The following is a 13,678-nucleotide window of genomic DNA, read 5'->3' as shown; positions in this document are numbered from 1 at the left end:
GCATTTACGTCTGTAAGTAAGAGAGAAAGAAGGCTTGTGTGTATATGTGCGTGTGTGTGTGTGTGTGTGTGTGTGTGTGTGTGTCAAGGTTCTGGCAGTCCCTGTTTTTAAATGACTCTGTGTCTTAATCAGGGACCCCATTTACATCACTTTGCATAAGTGACAGGTGGATTTATTGTCCTTTTACACCGGCTGACTTTTGCACCTATCCATATAATACTGAATCATCTCTCCGCGGGGAGGAATGAACGTGGCGCTGTGTGGGAATACAAATGATTTTCACACACTTGAGAAGATGATGAATCAAACAGATGAAACCCGGGAGCAGCATATGAAATTTGATTTGATCTACTCTGTGTGCGCGACAAGCCACATCATTGTCAGCTGTGAATGGGTAGCAGCGGCCTAGTTAAACTTAAACAGCCCCCTCCTCCCACTCCTCACACACACACACACACACAAACACACACCCAGCATACATACCGGCCCCCCTCCCCCTGTCAGCTCTGCCTTGTGCTCCTTGAGCAATCAAGCCTCAACGATTGTTCTCCATCACATAGCCTGCTCCGGACCGGCCCCTCGCCATCTGTGAGGTTATTACTCTTTTTAACGCAGGCCATCAGAACACACCCCTCACACACACACACACACACGAGTGCGCACGCACACACACACGGCTTGCAAAAGTGAGCCATGTGCGAGTGTAAATCAATACTAGTCACCAGCGTTTAATCTGCAAGTTAATTCTCTCTGTTGTCCAGTCGCGGATAAGAAGTTGTCACAAAATTAGACCCGCTGCCAAGGATGAGCTAAGCACCGGACAAGACAAGGTGACTGACGGATTGATTTCCAGCCGCTGATGAACATAAACAATGGGCAAAATGGGTCTGTCCCAGGCTTTCACCTTCCTTCAGGTACCTGCAGACGAAGCAGCCTTGGCCAGCAGCTCCATTACATTTAGAGAAACATCCAGGTGCTGTCAGGGTTTTTAATAGTGTTTCATTTCTGGGAAGCAGGGATCTCTTTCCCCATGCACACACACATAATGCTATAGTTCTGATAATTGATCAAATGTCTGATAATTGATCAGTCGTTTTAGTCGCATATCAAGTAACAAGCGTATGATTCTGAATGCAGATTTCCCGCTGGGCCTGCTAGTGGCACTTCAGGGAAGGTCATGGGGTCACCAGATTTACCAGGTTTCATGCTCGAGCCAACATGAATGTCATCACCAAATTTCATGCCAATCCAGCTAATACAGTTGCAGATATGCCGCTTTTGACCTAACTGCTGCCACACCGGTCATATATTGTTTCGCGGCGAGACAACAAACCCAGAACATTTACTGTTTACTGATTTGTTGACTTTTTTCTGCTCGTCATTATGAGATATATACAGGGTGACCCAAAAAAACGGGAACTTTTTAACAATCCAATAAAACCAAGAGTGATGGAAGAAAAATATTTTATTCATAGTAATTGAAACCTGAAAACATGCCATTTAAGAAACAATGATGGAATTTTCATTTTTTAAAAATTGTGCTGCCACTTGCTCATGTCTGCCAATACGCACTTCAAAAATTCCCGTTTTTTTGGGTCACCCTGTACTTTTGGATAGTGAGACTAAGGAAGCCACTAAGGAGTCACTTTGAGTTCTAGTAACTTCCCATTTGTCATTATTCTTTACACTTTCAACACTGACTAATCAAAAACCATATCCAATGGATTAACAGTGGAAATAATCACAGCCTTAATACATATATACATATATACATATATATCCTGTTTACATGCATACATGCATTCTTCCCCTGCATCGCTCAAAGAATGTGCTACAAGCTGTAAATTCATATCGCTTTACTTTCAAGTCGTCGGTCAAAGTCGGCCATGACATGTCTAAGCACTCGGGCACCAGGGTGAGGAATTTGTCCGGGCCTTGTCACAGCTGGACCTGGAGCCAGTCGGCTGCCTCGCGCTGATAGGCTGTGGGGCAACACACACACACATACAGTCATACACAGGGCCCCGTGTACGATCAAGAGTTCCCCTGGTGAGGCCAGTGTACTAGGAGAATGTATGAGTCTATAAATCAGAATGCAATCATGTACTGAGATATAGCTTCTCTCGTTCGTAATCTAAATGCAACATCAAGCGTTTGTGTGAGACTTCGACCGGCCATTAGGTCATTATCTTTGCTGATAGGCCGCAGCGTGGCTGTTCGACTGGAAATAATGGTAAGTTTTGCTATACATTATGGTATTTTTGATTTCATATCTGAAGTCGCATAACTAAGGTAATATCCCCTAAAACATACCAAGGGACCGGTAACATATTCATGTATTTTGATTGATTTAGGGGAAAGCTTTTAGTACTGCTCTTATCTGATTTCTTTACTCTTTTTTTTGTGCAAGATCAATGCAAAAATTGAATCGGGACCCCAGCGTGGGCAGGAAATGCAGTGGACAATGAGGGAGCGTTGGAAGAATGTATTCCTTTTATAACCTGGTTACTGGGAGTGGGCTTTGAGGGGGGCTTTGAGTGACATCAGACCAACAGCGCACCTCCATCATGAGTTCAGCAGTGAGTTGGGAGGTTGGTCACGGGGTAGCAGAAGGAAAGATGGGAAGATCCTGCAGCAGAAAAGAGGCTGCCCTCCCATGTGGTGTTTGCTAAGATTTGGGAGGGAGGAACTGAGCATCCCGGCCGGGTCAGGAGCTAGAGATGAAGAACGTCGGGGTCGTTACCGCTCACCGTTTGACAATCTTTCAACGACAAATGAGCGCTCAAGTAAACAACCTTCAACACCAGTGACCGTCATAGCTTCTCATCAGATTGAACAGATTGAGAGTGAAATTGAGGGACTAGGGCTAGTTTGCTCCTTCTTCTTCTTTCCATGATCCTGGGCCTTTGGGTTTGCTTTTTATTTGCTTGAATAAAAACTACTGTCCGTCCTAGTATGATAGGCCGTGAGCCTCAGTCATGTGATATACATGTAGGCAGGCATCATGACTAGGTGACTCTCGGTGGTAGCCTAGAGTTTGGAAATCTCTGAGCCTACAAGGAAAATATAAGAAGGAAAGTAACTCTCTCCATCCCTCAGCAGCTGCTGTCAACGTGTCCTTGAGCAAGGCACTTAACGCCCAGCTGCACCTGTAAAGCTACTCAGCAGCCAACAGTAGAAGTCTATGGTTGCAATGAGCAGATGAATCTTTTTTCAAACTCTCTTGAAGACCTCATGCCAAAGGACACTGGTCTCATTCCACCATATTTGTACTGCAGGTATCGCCTGAACTTCCTCTTCCTGTTCCTGTTCCTACCGAGCAGCTCCAAGTGTGAATGTGTGGAGCTGTAACAATAAAAAATTGCAGCAATAAGAAGAGTAAGTTTAAATATTGGTTATAAAGGGGTTAAGAAGCTGGTTATAAAAGGTTTTGTTCAACCATCAGTGTAAAAATTTGGAAGGTTGTTCTTAAGATCTGAAATTTGGATTCAGGATGAACATTGAGTTGAAAGATGATCAAAATTGCAATATGTCCAAATGCATTATCCAAATCAGAGTAGCTGCGATTTTTTGATAAAGGCAAAACATTATTGTGAATAAAGTGTTATGGTGCCGCAGAGATGCCCTGGCCTACAAATGATAGGAATAGGAAACTACTACCAGAGAAGGATCCAGCATACAAAACTGCCAGCATGTATTTTTTTTGCCCCACCTCTCCTTTATGTATCTGCAAAGAGAGTTATGAGAAGACGCTGGAGCAGAAAGCATGGCTCCAGTCCCATGAGTCTGTGTTTGCCAAGTCTAGACATGGACTGGAGGAGAGGAGCAGAGTGTGGCCCCGGGGGGTCAGGAGGTGAGGCCAGTGAGGAGCAGGAGGAGGAGCGAGAAACCGATAAACAGCTGTGTCTTCACCGTTTGGTGTTTGACCGAAAGCCAAGGAAGCGCCCCGTGACCGACACCGACACGTTAGCACGCGTTTTCCAAACACTGCGGGTCTATGAGGACGGGCTGAAGAGTGACTTCTCCCCGATGAAAAGTTACAACGCTCACAAGTTTGTTGGGAAAGGCGAAGGGGAGGCGGGGATTCCTGAGAAAACTCATAGTGCCAGGTAGAATGACTGTGCACTTTGAAGGGGAGGAAAATTTTGATCGGGTGGCATAAATGGGGCATCCGCCAATTCCTTGAGACTAGTTTTCAGCACACACACACACTCACACACTCACACACATACACAAGGATGGCTCTCCTATGTACAGTAACGGCCCTTGTTCAACAAAGAAGAGTCTCTACACAAACCCAGGGCCTGTGAAGAGCTGCATGAATGATGTCAGCCCTTATGTGTGTGTGTGTGTGTGTGTGTGTTTCACTGTGGATACATTAGTCCTATAGGCCTGCTGCTGGCCTCCTATATGAAGGAGGCTTGTTGTTCTCTGCACAGTGAACGGTCACCCTATACAGGAGCCGAGGCGCGTGACTCTGTTTATGGAGTATCACAGATGTCCCTTAACGACAACATTTCGTTAAAGCACTGCAACCGAGGCGCTTTCCACTGTAACTCCACTCGTTGTGGCCGCAGGTTTCCAGTAATACGGGCTGAACAAGTGAAGAGGAACATTGTTTTACAACCAGCAGCGCATCCATCATTCTAACTGCTGGGGAACCTCTGAAAATGATGAGGACGCATTGTGGCGATGAGAGCTAAAGATCGCTCATCGCCGTGCGTCTTCGCCTCTCTCCGCCGAGACGATGGCGCTGAGAGGCGGGCTTTGTTAAAAACATACGTGCGCGGAGAGGATTAAATGGAAATCTTCTGTCGGTGCTTGTCCTTATTTACAGCAGCTGAAGGCGCAACTCCTGGCGGACGAGGCCCAGCAGGCCGCCAGCCCTGAGCTACCAATGGCATTTCACTCTGTGTTTGTACTGCACTATGCCAATGTTGTGCCTGCGAGTGTCCCAACCCTACAAACTGAGGCAAACATTCAGCTTTATTGATAGCATTTGGCTGATCTTTTTGAATGTGTGTGTGTGTGTGTGTGTGTGTGTGTGTGTGTGTGTCATTCAGTGTTTTGCCAAGCCTCCCCTGACAACGGCAAACAAACATAGCCGTGGAGGCAGCGAGTCGCTCGAAACCCACAGCACCTGACTTTTTAGCCAATCGCAGCGCGGCGTCAGCCACGATACCGACACTCCACGATGCTCTTCAGGACCCTTGACCTCGTGTCACTGATACTGTAACTCTTATCTTTGGCTTCCTGCCCTGCCTATATTCCCAAGTTTATATTGCCCTCATTAAATACAAAGCGACTCAGTGGCCCGGTGTTTGGCCTGTCACATATTTGTCATTATGTCGAACAAGATAATAGCTTTTGCACAGGAGATACGAGAATGTAGGACAAGGAGGCTTGGCTAGGCCCGGCACAATCCAAGATGGCGGCGGGATCGGGTTAAATACCTCGCCGATCAAATATATAAATTACATATTTACTTTATTTAAACTCAGAAATCATTGTGGGCCTCATTTGAATTATGTCGAGTAAAATGACATAAAACAATTACAAAAGTGGTAAAAGAGATCAATCAGTTCAACAATGATATAAATACAGTTAGTTAAAATAATGAAAATATACAAGATACAAAGAGTTCAGTTAAACAGCCTTGCAGAATGATTTGTGAACACGTTTTACACAAAGGCTTTTTGGATTATTTAATCCTCGTCGTTTTTGAGCCTTTTATTCCTTTAACTCTCTCTCAAAACAAGACCCGGCGTTTTTATCATCCATCATATTAGGTAGCATTTATTATTGTTTAATTGTTTGGAAAGCGCTTGGAGGTGATGAATTGGAAAGTGCTGCACGTATTAAGTGTGTACAGATAGCATGTGGAGTGTTTTTTGGCTGTGTTTCTGCCGCCCGAGGCCGGGTGACACACCGCAGATAGGGCCGCTGTTCACCTCGCTGGCTTTTCAGTTGCAAGACAAACAAGCTGACACTAGCCGGAATACATGTGAGTAATGTGTTAGCGGCCAAGTCAAACATTAAACCCCAAACGAGGCATGAATGAATGAGCTCTGCTGGGTGTTAGAGAGGGTCACAATAATATGTGACTGTCCACACATGTAACACGGCCACCAACGCAATAAAAAAGGAGTCAAGGAACAAGCAGAAAAATGGCGTTTTTTGAGTTGTGTGTCCTAAAGAAAGACCGAGATCTTGTCAGTTTTACACGCGATGTTATAGAAATCAAGATTTGATGTGTTGTTGAAGGTAAAAGCTTCTTTTGCGTGATATTGTGTCATACAATAGTGTGTACAGTCTATTTTGGTTACATTTTTCGCAAGGTAATTCAGTTTTAGGGAGCATGTGGCATATTAGATGTGAAACTCCTTTAATTATAGCTGATTAATTATGTTCGTTTAATTTCTTTTAATTTTACAGCATTTTATGTCCAGGCAAAGTGCTAGAAATACAGTTATTATTAGTAGTGCAGCGTTAGCTCTGGGGGACCTGAGGTGGGACAGCTGTGCATGTGTATTTCATATGTGTGTGTGTGTGTGTGTGTGTGTGTGGGCTACCTGGAAGTGCAGCACCCCCTCCCATACAGGTGGACAATTGTTGCCGCTATCAGCTTGTCCCATTAATTAGTGTAATTAGTCTTGCTGTGGGCAATAAGGGTCTGATAGGAGCTGACGGCCTTCAGCCCGCACGCCCACTCAGCCCGTTTACCTTCCCCCGATAAGTTTGTGCGCTCGCTAATCGGACACATTAATCACTTTGGCCCCAGCGCGCCACTCGGCTGTTTGCCGTTGCATTAAGTCGCGTTATCTCCATTGGAGCCAATGGAAGGTGCGGTGAAAACAGCAAGAACAACTTACACCTTCCTGCACATGAAGGTGGAATAGCCCTTTAATGGCCATTGTGGAGTATTGTTAATCAGCTTTTACAATAGCTGGCCTGTCATCAAAAATGACTGAATGACTGAGAGTTCATTGTTTGAAAGAAGTAAGCGGGAATTTTTTTTTTTTTTTTTTTTCTTTCAATCTCTTTAACACCACGCTGACCCCAAGCCTGTTAGTCAATAAAGCTATTGCAGTGTGGCTCTCAATCAGTGATAGGTGGATTGTCTATTGGCTGTTAAAGTCTGGGAACCCTCCTTTAAAGAAGCATATGGAGTGAAGTATTGAGGCCACCCTGAAGACAAACCAGCTCCACAGCCCCTTTGAAGACTTTGCTCTTTTCCACCCTCAGTTTCCCTCTCTCTGTCTGATCCCTCTTTATCCCCTCTCCTCTGCCTCCTTGTCTATCTCCGTTTCACTCATCCTATTCTTCATCCTCTCTTTTATCCTGGGATCACTTTTTTAGCCCTTTGATTAGCATACCAAAGCCCCTCTGCATTTCCCCCATGTTTTAAGTGCCATTAATGCTAATTGAAGGCGGGGAACTTCTAAGTAGCTCTCTGCAGGTCTGTTTGTACACCTCGTGGGGGGGCTGAGTGTGTGTGTGTGTGTGTGTGTGTGTGTGTGTGAGAGAGAGAGAGACCACATGACGGCACCTCATGTCCCAGCCCCAAACCTCAACCCCCCTTCCCATTCTTCTTTTGGAGCTGTGCAACCTGCAGTCTCCATGGCGCAGCTATAACATCCCCTCCAGCTCTGCTCCCAGTTTACTGATGAGGCGCTGAGCTGTTTACCACCTCTGTTTGACCAGTTGAGCCGCTGATGACGGCATATACACGCACACATGGATGTACATTCACAGTTTTGGCCATCATGTCGCAGCGCACTGGGCTGTTTCATAACTTTCCTCTCTCCCTGTGGACGGGTGGATACTCCTGACTGATGGGCAGAGGGCAAACAAGATAAAAGACTTATATGTTGCCATGGTTTGATGGAAAACTCATGGAAAAGTCAGATTTTTTTTTTTTTTTTTTTTTCAAGAAATTTAGGAATTGTGGCTTTATTTTTAGTTTGTCGCTTTAGAATTTTGTTATAATATACGTAAACAGTCTCCTAGAAAATACGAGATTCCTGGACAAAATGTGTGGTTTGCTCTAAATACAGAGACAAGCTGAAGTAGTATTGGTGAGGTAGCAGTAATAGTAGCATCAGCATAAGCAACACCAGTAGTAGTAGTCATAGTAAGAGTACTGTCTTACAGTAGTAAAAGGTAGTAAACAGTCGTAAAAGTACTGTCTTAAGTCATTCTCTGCTGTTTTGGGGAATGCTTCCTCTTCTTCATTTGGTATTGAGTGGGGTGTTCCCCAGGGGTCAGTTTTAGTACCTCTGTTGTTTACCATTCATATGCTGCTTCTCGGTGACATCATTGTTAAACACAACATTCATTTGCGTTGTTATGCAGAAAACATCCAACTGTGGACACCAGTAGCCAGATTAGCCTCACATGTTGACTCTCAGATATGAAATGTTGGATGTACCACGACTTCACCAGTTAAAGGTCCAAAATGATGCGACTTGGCCCTCTAAGTTTGACTGAGCTGATTTGGAAGAGACTTGGCAGCCTCTTGGCTTGTGTTAGGCCTGCTGCTATTAAATTCATCCTGTTTGGCTTAGACCTTTGTTTCTGCTTCATCAACAGTTAAGGAAATAGAAAATAAAAAATATAAGGCTCATTTTATTCTTTATTGACCTTCAGAAGGTTATTCTTGCTTTCATATCATTGCATTTAGACAACCGCAGCTCTCTAAATTCCTGTCTGTGACTAAAGTCCACCTCCACCTTGTCCAGCTTGTGCAAATGCAGTGACGAGACTTTCAATTGCATCCAGGAAATGGGACCATTTCTATTTAAGCTTCCAACACTGGCTGCCTGTTTCTGTGGAATTGATTTTTAGCTGTTAAAGATTACTTGTAAAGCTATAAATAGTCTGGGCCTTATCTGCATCACTAATCTGTTCAAACATCAAGCAAACAACAGGCAAACCTTTGAAATATTGCTCAAATATAATCCAAATTAAGTTTGACTCCAGTAAAAACATCCATAAGATAAATGCAAACTCTCCAGAATTTTTAGTATTGGGAGAGCTGTTATTTTTGTTTAGTCTCAGATAATGTTGGCAATATTTAATGCTGTTTAACTCCTTAAGAGCCAGATTGCAGAGGAACCGAGTTTAAATAAAGGTCTCGTAAATTGATTTCTTGTTTTAAATCACATATTTAGCTTAAATGTCCTTCATATAATTTGTTGTGTTGTTTTCATTTGGTACTTGGTGTCTCATTTGTTCCATTTAAACTGTAGCCAGTTGCTATTGCTCCTGTTGTCAGTGTTATGAAATGTTGATATTATATTACTTTTATCTAATTCACATTTGTTTTGCTGTTAAACAATGCAAATTTGTTGTGTAAAGTGCTGCATAAATGAAGACTATGATAATTACTATGTTGCTATTACAGTATTTGCAGCCCTAGTTGTGTCAATAGTAATAATATTGTTATTATTTGTGTAGCAAATCAAATGATAAAAGGGTAAAAGAGTACAAAGTAGTGGTAGCAGTTGTAGCTGCAGGACTGTGGTAGTCACATAGTGAACTGAGCACACACAAACACACACACACACACATGCACAGACTAATCACAAACAAAATGCTTATTAAATGCCCACTGTGCTAGCACAAAGTCCAATTAAGCTATCAGAGCCTGGCCACAGTGATGAATAGAAGGTAGAATATGGGTGTTTATTTTATCATTAGAATATCACCAGCCCAGGCAGAGAGGCACGTTGTGTTATGCTACGGTTAGCACGCGTGGCACTGAAGGATCAAATTGGATTGGTATTACAGTATGTAAGCCCAGTCTTATATCCTGATGAGCGCCGACAAACAAATTGGATTGGTGGTGTGTAAATCTGATGCAGTTTGATGAGCCGAAGGGGCAAATTGAATTCTCAACAATGTAAATCTGTATCGGCTCGATGGCTTCTCGCGGGCTCCAGCCCTGCCGCTGCTTAAATCATGCGATTGTTCCCTGCTGTTCCAAGATACAATCTCTCTTGGCCATTTGCCTCGGCACCTAATCTCTTTTTGATGACCGTGTAGGGATGTAGCTATACATATGGGAAACTGAGTCTCCCTCTGGCTCGCTCTGCTCATACTGCTCTCGCTCGCTCTTGTCGTCGCTCTCTCTCTCTCTCTCCCCTCTCACTTCAGCACACACACACACAACCTGTACAGTTGGCAGAGAAGAATGGCTTTGATTGAGCCATCCATGTGTGTTGATTCAGGAGATTACTCAGATGATTGGTCATACTAATGGACCTCCTGTTTTCTCAGGAAAACATTTTGATCTCTCTTTCTGAAATAAGGCAGATGACATGACATACGATATTTATTCTTCTGATTTTTTGTCTGATTCTTATCTGTCATTCTTTTATTCCCTACTTTAATGACTTTTCCTTGTTGTGTTATTGAATCTAAAGCACTTTGCAACTCAGTTCTGAGAAGCATTTCCACTTTCCATTTCTTTATAACATTGACGGTTACCTAGTATATCTGTAAATGTTTATCATGGACACATCTAATTTCTAACGTTTGGCTTTGCTGCTTTTTGCCTCTGTTTCCTTCCAGTTATCCATACAGTGAAGACAGCAGTCAAGGAAAGCAGTACATGAACACCAGATGCCCTGCCTGGTGTGACCGAATCCTCATGTCTGCCTCTGCCAGAGATTTGGTTTTAAAGGTGAGTTTCACTGTTCAGCGTGAATAAACTAAAGCTCTGATTTTCATCCAATCTAGCAGATCCTGACTGATTTTCAAATTAGGCTTCCCATTACAGCTTGAATCGGGCTTGATATTTTGACGTCAACCCAACTGAAGCCTGAGAAAATTTGTCCAAACCAGACCTGAGCTCGACCACCGCCAACCAGAGACCCAATAAATCCCCAAATTTATATTATAGAAATTTATCTTTAGGATACTTAAACTGGAAAATCTACATTTACCATTAGGCTATATTAGTCAAATCCAAAAATTCAGCCCAAAATTAAGTTGGAGTGCCACTTCGACAAATTTTTTCCTTGACCCACACCTTGAAACAACATAACCAGTATCCATTAAAAGCTAAAACAAGTAGGAAAGTGTAAAATCGCAAAGTTGAGGCTAAAAGTCTGACCCGGCCTAACTCGTGGAGATCCGTCCTGTCCAAACCCGACTCGACCCGAGAGGAACATTTGGGTCCCGCTGGGTTCTGGCAGCCGTCTCATGCTCTGGTTCCTACATGCCTCGCATCCAAATGATCCTGTGCAGCTGCTCAGTGGCCAACTATACAAGAACCGTGGTTGTACTGGTTAGTTTCCAGTTGTGAATGTTTATTGCAAAAAGAGCAAATGATCTTTAGCAATCCTTCACTTGGCAAATATATATATATATTTATATTTAATTTCCTCTCTCTCCATCTCTACATACTCATTGTCCTTGATCCACAGTCACCCCTACTTTTCCCTCTCCCTCCCCCCTCTGTCAGCTCACAGATGGAGGGATGAAGTGTCTGTGAATATTCATTTGCAGCGCTAAGTCATGGGTCCACACAGACAGTATATATATCCTGGCACTTATAGAGTTCCAGTGGGCCATATCGTCTTCATAAAGCCACAGATCTGTCTCCTTCCTCGGAGAGTCAACCCTGCAGGCCCCCACTCGGCTTCAAATCCATCCCAGCACTGTAAACTCCAACCAATCTGCCACTTCTCCCTCTCTGTCTTGCTGCCTCCTTCTCCCCCTCCTCCTCCTCCCTGCAGTCTGTGCTGCAGTCTGTTCTGTCTTGAGTCCCTATTTTGTTTGCTGGATTACGCAGAGATCCACCATGCAGCCCTGCAAAGTTTCCCCAGATCGTACCCCCTGTTTTCCATAAGACGATGACTTGGGGTTTGGGAAGGGCAGGGATTTGGAACAATGCTGCCATGATCCCCCATCCCAGTAAAGATTCAAGAAAAAGAGTGGAATCGTCACATTCCCGGCATTTTTAGATAGCTGAATTCACAAATTACAAATCCCGAGCCTTTTGAACACATTGCAACCTGCAGGCTTTCATCTCTTGGTGTGTGTGAAAGAGATGCAGTGCTGTATTGTACAGTAATAGTCCACAGTGGGGGGCTGCTCAGGAAGTTTGCCTTTCTTTTGTCCCCCCCCCCCACGAATGAGAAATTCCTTCCTGCTCTTTCTTCTCATCGACTGAGGCATCTCAAGGAGGTCAAACTTTGCAGCCATACAATAACAATTAACTCTCATCACTCTGAAAATTGAATCACAAGAAGTCGCAAAAAGCATTGACTGTAAAGCCTTTTAAAACGACAACCGGTAATTTAATATTTCTTCTATTTCACATATCACCCCACTTAATGTGTCATAATTGCGCGAAAAACAAATTGTATACACACAGCTGGGTCATTGTTTGCTTTTTTCCCTCAAGCACCAGCTAATTGCTTGTAATATAGGCAAAGAGGCAGAGTCTAACAGTTAGTGTTTTCACAGATTGGCTGATGATTCACTGAGCACACACTCTTTGGCTCCCAGCATTACAGATTGTTGAGACATGGGCCTGTAAACAGCCCAGCGTGTGGCATCATCTATCATGGCACGGTCGGTTAACTCGCCATCATGTTATTTTCTGCTTGCCGAGCCCTAACACGCCAAAGGTTGCCCGCTGGCTGTGCCGCGCAGCGCCGGCCCCGTGAGCGCCGGTAATGAATGTTTAGCCGAGCGAGCGCTCCCTCTCTGCCGTAGGGCCCCGGGTAATTTGTTTATCTGTCTAAAGATTATGCAGCCCGAAAATCCACAATTTTATGCTGCCTTTGTAAATTATCAAGTGTGTGTTTGATGAATGTATCCCGGGCTTTGGGAGGCAGCGGCTCGGGGCTGCCTGCCAGACAAATAGAGAGGTGCCGGTGCGTGGCCCGCGAGAAAGGTAGAGTGAGGTGGCGGCGAACGGAGGCACGCCGGCACACCGCTGACCCTCCTCGACGGGCGGATTGGTCTGAAGTTAATTTGGATTTCACTTTATGGTTCATTCTCAAGCTCTCTGTCTCTTTCTTCTGAAGCGGCAGCACAGCTCACCGAGTCAAGACTGGTAGCTCCCACCATCGTGTGTGTGTGTGTGTGTGTGTGTGTGTGTGTGTGTGTGTGGGTTGGGTGGCTGTTTAAAAAGTCTTTAGTTCAACCAGACAAGTGTGATTTATACTCTCGTCTCCAGATTCATGTCTGAGTGGGTAACAGCTTCTTTGTGTGCTGAAAGTGATATTGAAACATGATTCCCTCAGATAGGCACTTAAATTATGGCGGGAGTGTATTTGGTCTGCAGGCAAATGTCCATTTTGCAAATTACTCCCCGTCTTCATTTCCGCTCACTGCACTGTGGGCAACTTTGAAAGCAAAAAACACCGAGCGGAGTTTCTAAAGGGGATTCAGTTTGGTGGATACTTGTGTTGTTCAGAAATCAAATGAAATGCCGCAGCTCTAAAGGACCTTTGATAACACAGTCATAAGGGGTTTAACAAAGCAAATGCACAAGATCCATTCTCATAAAAGCTTCATTAGACTGATATAATAACATGCAGCTTTTTAAATATATAAATGTGTTTATTTTCTCTTCCAGCTGGTCAGTTTGTCTCTTTTTAATCTGCCTGTGAACGGACTTAATTTTACTAGTGGCTGTCCTGAAGGATAAGATCATGCT

The 13,678-nt window shown here is 44.0% G+C and overlaps 1 protein-coding gene across 1 annotated transcript in view; it reads left to right on the top strand.

Moving 5' to 3' along the window:
- Positions 1-13,678, top strand: part of inpp5a (inositol polyphosphate-5-phosphatase A) — a 169,009-nt gene that overhangs the window by 150,954 nt on the left and 4,377 nt on the right. Inside the window, exon 13 of the mRNA XM_030070722.1 lies at positions 10,576-10,687. Coding sequence (XP_029926582.1) covers positions 10,576-10,687 — 112 coding nt within the window. The remainder of the gene's footprint in view (positions 1-10,575; positions 10,688-13,678) is intronic.

Source organism: Myripristis murdjan, chromosome 15, assembly GCF_902150065.1.
Source record: "Myripristis murdjan chromosome 15, fMyrMur1.1, whole genome shotgun sequence".
Taxonomy (NCBI): Eukaryota; Metazoa; Chordata; class Actinopteri; order Holocentriformes; family Holocentridae; genus Myripristis; species Myripristis murdjan.
The sequence above is the reverse complement of the archived record's forward strand: the minus strand, read 5'-3'. Positions and strand labels throughout refer to the sequence as shown.